A 6,000-nucleotide genomic window follows, 5' to 3' on the forward strand; every position below is an offset into this window, starting at 1 on the left:
ATACCTTATAGACAGTACATGTGTATACTTCTGTTTCAAAATTTAGAAATACCTGGAAAAGTATATACAAATATTTTAATAGTGGTTATTTGTGGAAGATATAATGATAGATCATTATTTTGGGGGCTTAATCTGTAATTGTTCATTTTCCTCCAGTATCCCTGTATTCTGAAATTTAAAAACTTAACACATAATTTAAATATCTAGTCTTTTAAAGCGCAGTTCAAAAAACTCCTCCTTGTTTTATTCTGATTCATCTCTCTTGCAGAAGTCATGTTTTGTTTATCTCAGCTTTGCAATTTGGGCATACTTTCCATTTTGAAGTTGCAACTCTAGTAATGGAAGACATTGTTATTTCCTTACTTTGGTTATCATCCCTTGTTGTAAACTCTGCAGCCTTTTACATAGTCCAATAAATATAGTAATAGTCTTAAAAATGTTTATTCAAAAGAAAAATGGAAGGAAGCAGTGAGTCAAGGCAGAATCCTTAAGAGGTTTTTATAATCTTGATTGCATGTTACACATTTTAATTCCACACTGATTTATCAAATCATTTCCAATTATAACCAATAGCAACAGGTTGGACAAAAAAAACTCCAGTAGCCTAAAGTAAGTACCTTTTTCTCCACAGCCTCAAACAAAACCAAGCAGGTTATTAAATGGTCTGAGGCTCTGAGGTATGAGAAGCATTCATTTTATTTTTTTCTCAAAATTCTTTGAACAAATATAAATAGGAAAACCAGGATTCAGCATCTTAGCTTTGTTTCTGATATTTTTATTTTTATGGTAATATCACAATTTCACTTTTATGAACTTAATTTCCTTTTTATAAAGGATTAAAGTGAATACATTTATGCCAGGCTCCTCTGTTTGCCACGCAGTATACCAGGGACTTCTATCTCAATCTTACAACAGACGCTCTTTCCAAGGAGCCATTCCCATCCCCATTTTACTTTTAGAAAGGGGGAACTGAGGGCAGTTTAAGAAACATATCCAAATTCATAAAAACTAAGTATTGACTGTTTTCAAATCTAAGAGTATTCATATTATTTGGATTCTCTAAATTGGTTCCTCTTACAGGGTTAAAAACCCAGAGCAAAAAATATTGTAAATCTGAGTCCAGAACAGCAGTGCTCTTTGGGAATCGTTTCTTTTTTTCCAAACATATACAGATCGTTAGTAAACTATGAACTCGTTATTCCCCACATCAAAAAGCAACTAGCCGTGCCTATTTGATGGATAGGATTAATTTTCACCTTTCTAAAATTACTGAACTCTAGATACGCACAAAAAGTTACTATCAAAGTTAATACAAAGAATCATATTCATCCTTACACCTCCTTCCTCCCCCGTTTTGAGAAACTTGGAGTTGTTTATTAATGGCGGTGGGTCGAAGGGGGACCATCTTTGTTTCACTCAATTGTTTATAACTTCCTAGAGAAGCATTACTCTTCAAAATTTAAGTCTAGAACATGTCGTTCCCTACAAATTACGCCATTTCTTTATTTCAAGTAGCTGTCACATTTCTTTTTCTCCTCTCCTTCCTATGCGTTGTGTACTTTAAATTCCTTTCACTTTTTTACACCTCTTACTTCAATTTGACACTTTACACACATCCTTAACTTCTGTCTAATGCATCTTGCCTTCATTTTTAAAAGTGATGTACCCAGGATAATGCTGTCGTCTTGATCCATCTTTCATTTAAATAAGGGTATGCATCTTTTTTTTTTTATGAAAATACACAGTAGGGGAAAAAAAAATAGTTCACCCTGTGAATTGGTGAATCACTAGTCTAGTCTTATTAGGAACACAGCACGTTTTACTTTTACGGTTTGGAAGTTTAGTTTTCTACAATTTCAGAACTGTAATATCAGAAGGGACACACTATACCTTAAAGGTCCAGTTATTTTACACGTATAGATATTACCTTTTAAAACAAGAAAAAAAAAAACTTTTAGTGTGAGATGTGTGCGTGAAATCATTGTTCCCTCTCCCAACAATGTATGTAAGTTTACCTTTATATTAAAACATGCAAACTGCTAATCTTTTCACTTATATGTGGAATAAATGTAAATATTACCCAATGTTTTGCACTTCCCTCAATTGAACCATAGTTTATTTCACAAAGTAAAACCTTTATTTTCTTTTATGTGTATCTGCAAATACTTGGTTGCTCTTTCTTTGATCCATCCTTTCTGGTGTATTAAACCATGTTTTTGTTCTTTTCCTTCCCTTTCCTTCTCCATCTGGTATGGTGAAGATGTGTGGGATTTTGTTTATTTGTTTTTTGAGGTATAACTAACAATCAACATTAGATTTATCTCAGGTGTACAACATAATGATTCGATATTTGTAAATATTTCTAAATGATCACCATAGTAAGTCTAGTTCACATCCAGCTCCATACATAAGGATGGGTTTTTCTCTTCCATGTTTTCATTAGGTGGCTGGAGAGAGATATGTCTACAAATTTGTGTGTGATCCAGAAGCCCTCTTCTCGATGGCCTTTCCAGATAACCAGCGCCCGCTGCTGAAGACAGACATGGAACGTCACATCAATGAAGAGGACACAGTGCCGCTGTCTCACTTTGATGAAAGCATGGCCTACATGCCTGAAGGGGGTTGCTGCAACCCCCACCCCTACAATGAAGGCTACGTATATTAACACAAGTGACAGCCAAGCAGGGCCTCCTTGCTCTTGCCGTCTTTTTGCAAGATGCAGAGAATCTCTGAATTCTCTTGAATCTTTGATTTTTGTTGTTTGTATTTTATTTTAAAATAATAATACACAAGAAGGGGCTTTTTCCTGTTGCATTATTCTATGGTCTGCCATGGACTGCGCACTTTATTTGAGGGTGGGTGGGAGTAATCTAAACATTTATTCTGTGTAACAGGAAGATAATGGGTGGGGGGCATTGGGGATTACTTTTTACTTAGGCTTGGGATGGGGTCCTACAGGTTTTAAGTATGATGAAGCTATATCATGTTTATTTGATTTCCTAACAACAAAAAAATGTTCATTGTCTCTGGGTATCTATGGTACAGTTAATTCACATTGTGTAAATATCCACTTGGAGACTATTTGCCTTGGGCATCTTCCCCTGTCATTTCTGAGTGTAAGGTGTACAAAGAAATCTGTAAATGGCAGTTTAATTGTTAGAGATAACTGTTTTTGCACCTCTTGTAGAAAGGTATTTAGAGATTGCATTTGCTGTTTTTTTGTCTGTTTGTTTGTTTTGCTTTATATATGACTCACAGAGGATAACCATAAAATGGGTAATTCTCTCTGAAGTTGAATAATCAATACAACTGTAAATGAGGGGCACGATTTTGGACTCTGGCTTCAAACTGAGTCACAGGCCAGTAGCATTACATGTATCTGGTGCCACCTTGCTGTTTAGATACAAATCATACTATCATTTAAAAAGTTTGAAGCCCATTTCTGTTAAATAAAGATACATCATGGTCCTTTGAGACCTTCATTTAAATGTTAAATCTGGGATCACAATGAAGCAAAAAATATTCGTGTCTTTTCACTTCCTTCAGCACATAAAAACATTATTTAATCAATAAGAATTAACTGTACTAAATCACATATTATGCTGTTCTAGACACAGCAAGCATTCCTTAAGAAAAATATCCAATACACTTAAATAGGTACTATAGTAATTTTTAGAGATGGTACCCACTGATATGCATTTAAACCTTTTACTGCTGTGTTATGTTGATAACATATATAAATATTAGATAATGCTAATGCTTCTGCTGCTGTCTTTTCTGTAATATTCTCTTTCATGCTGAACTTACTATTACATTTATAAGCAATGCAATTAACTACAGATAGCATTTCAGGACAAAATAGATGACTCAAACCATTTATTGCTTAAGAAGTAGCTTATGCCATGCTATGCTATAAGCAGCTTTGATGCACACTGACAAATGAAGAGTAAGCTTCAGCTTGCTAAGGAAACTGTGGAAACTTTTGTAACTTTTCGTGAAATGGAAAATTATTTACAAACTGTTAAAATATATGAGGAAGTTGCTGTATGACATAGTGCTGGCACTGATATCCATCATCTTGTTTTGACACTCATGTAAATGTTATTGGATTGTTTGAAAGAAGATTTAAAGATTTAAAGTTTCAAAGGTTTTTGTTTTGTTTCTGTTTTGCATTTGGAGAAAATTTTGAAAGCAGGATATGTATGTTGTTCCGTTCACGTTGAAACAACCATAAGTGAATGGTGTCATGGTATCTCTTGAATAACTTGCTAACCAAGCCAAGTAACACAAGTGAATTTTGTTCAGTCCATCAGTATCCCAGAGGAACAACAGTTTTTTTAAGAGTTTATAGCAAAATGTTAAAAAAAAAAAAAATTCTAAACACAAATTTGAAAACAACCCCTGAAAGCCATTTCATGATGGGCACAGGAAAGATTGTTGAACGATGTTCCAGCCACCCATGTTCCCACACATCGCTAAATTGAACAGTTATTGGGAAATCCACATATCATAATAAATATTATTCACATTTAATCCTATAAAAAATTTCTAATTTCAAGATGTGTGTAACCTTTGATTTCAATGATTGTTCTGCACATACGTTATATACCATTAGGCCCACTGTGGGCTAATAAGTATGCCTTAAAAATCAGAACATTTTTTTCACCCTACTATGCTCATGTAGCCATTTATAGTACTTAGAATAAAAAACAGGTTTTAAAATAGCCAGCTAAAGTTTTATTGAGAGGAAAATTGTTATATTTGGAGAAATTGAAGGATAATTCTTTTTTTTTTTTGAAGGAAAAATTGAAAGTGGGTCTTTAAAATATGATTTAAATGAAAATTGTATTCCTTTTCTATTTCTTCTTCTTTTCCTTTTTCTTTTTCCTTTTCTTTTTTTCTTTTTAAAATTACACTCCTAGTTTGCCAGGAGGGAAGAATTGAGCTATCAGTTATCTTAAGGTTTCAAAAGAGAAACTGTTATTAATTATATAATATTTAAGGACAAACTATATATTTTGCTGTTTAAGGTAGTGACTCACTGAACAAAATAAGTAATTGGCCAACATTAAGGATATTTCCAATACAGAAGGGTTTAAAACATTGCATTATACACTCGGGAAATGGATCTGAAGTTTTTTGTTTTTTGTTTTTTTTCTTTAAGTTCTATTTTTATTCTACTTTTTGTTTGGTTGTGTTTCTATTTTCAGATAGATTAATAAATCTGGCAGCTGATTTCTGCAACATTCTTGTGTTTTGAATTTCTAACTGAATTGGCTACTCAAACATAGAAATCAATTAAAAATTAAACATTTTTTCTTCAACTTGGTAAGAGTAACTAAAATATCTCCCCTAGTGTTTACTGTCTCTTAATGATGACATACTAATACTCAACTGACAAATAACAGCAAACAATTTTACATCCCAAATAACAAACGAAACATAATTTTTCTTAAGTTATGCCTATTAAAAATGCTTAAAAATAAAAATCCACAATGCTGATAGTGCAGAGCAGTTTTCTCAAATCATAGAAGGATCTTGGAGGTCATTTAACTGAAACTTTTTACAGATTGTACAGGCATACCTCAGTTTTATTGCACACTACTTGATTGTGCTTCAAAGGTGTTGTGTTTTTTTTTTACAAACTGAAGACAAGACCGTCCATCAGCAAAAAGATTATGCCTCACTATTGAGATACTCGCTTTATTAACGGTGGTCTGGAAAGGAACCCACAATACCTCTGAGGTATGCCTGTATTAGTTTCCTGTAGATGTAACAAATTACCACACATTCATTAGCTTAAAGCAACACAAATGTATCCTCTTACAGTTCTGGAGATCGTAAGTCCAAAATGAGTCTAAAGGGAATAAATCAGGTGTCTGCTGGGCTTGGTTCTTTTGGAGGTTCCAGCAAAGAATCCCACTCTAGCATCTTCCACTTTTAGAGGCTGCTGACATTCCTGACTCCTGGCTCCTGGCTTCATTCAAATCTCTGCTTCTA

At 33.7% G+C, this 6,000-nt stretch overlaps 1 protein-coding gene across 12 annotated transcripts in view; it reads left to right on the top strand.

Annotated features, from left to right (window-relative positions):
• Positions 1 to 5,244, top strand: part of ETV1 (ETS variant transcription factor 1) — a 90,226-nt gene extending 84,982 nt beyond the window's left edge. For all 12 annotated transcript variants that reach the window (XM_088797725.1, XM_088797720.1, XM_088797718.1 and 9 more), the window contains one exon: positions 2,444 to 5,244. In XM_088797725.1, coding sequence (XP_088653851.1) covers positions 2,444 to 2,665 — 222 coding nt within the window. In that variant the 3' untranslated portion in view covers positions 2,666 to 5,244. The remainder of the gene's footprint in view (positions 1 to 2,443) is intronic.
• The last annotated feature ends 756 nt before the right edge of the window (positions 5,245 to 6,000 follow it).

The sequence above is a fragment of the Rhinolophus sinicus genome, chromosome 4 (genome assembly GCF_057876585.1).
Source record: "Rhinolophus sinicus isolate RSI-liver-muscle chromosome 4, RSI-T2T, whole genome shotgun sequence".
NCBI lineage: Eukaryota > Metazoa > Chordata > Mammalia > Chiroptera > Rhinolophidae > Rhinolophus > Rhinolophus sinicus.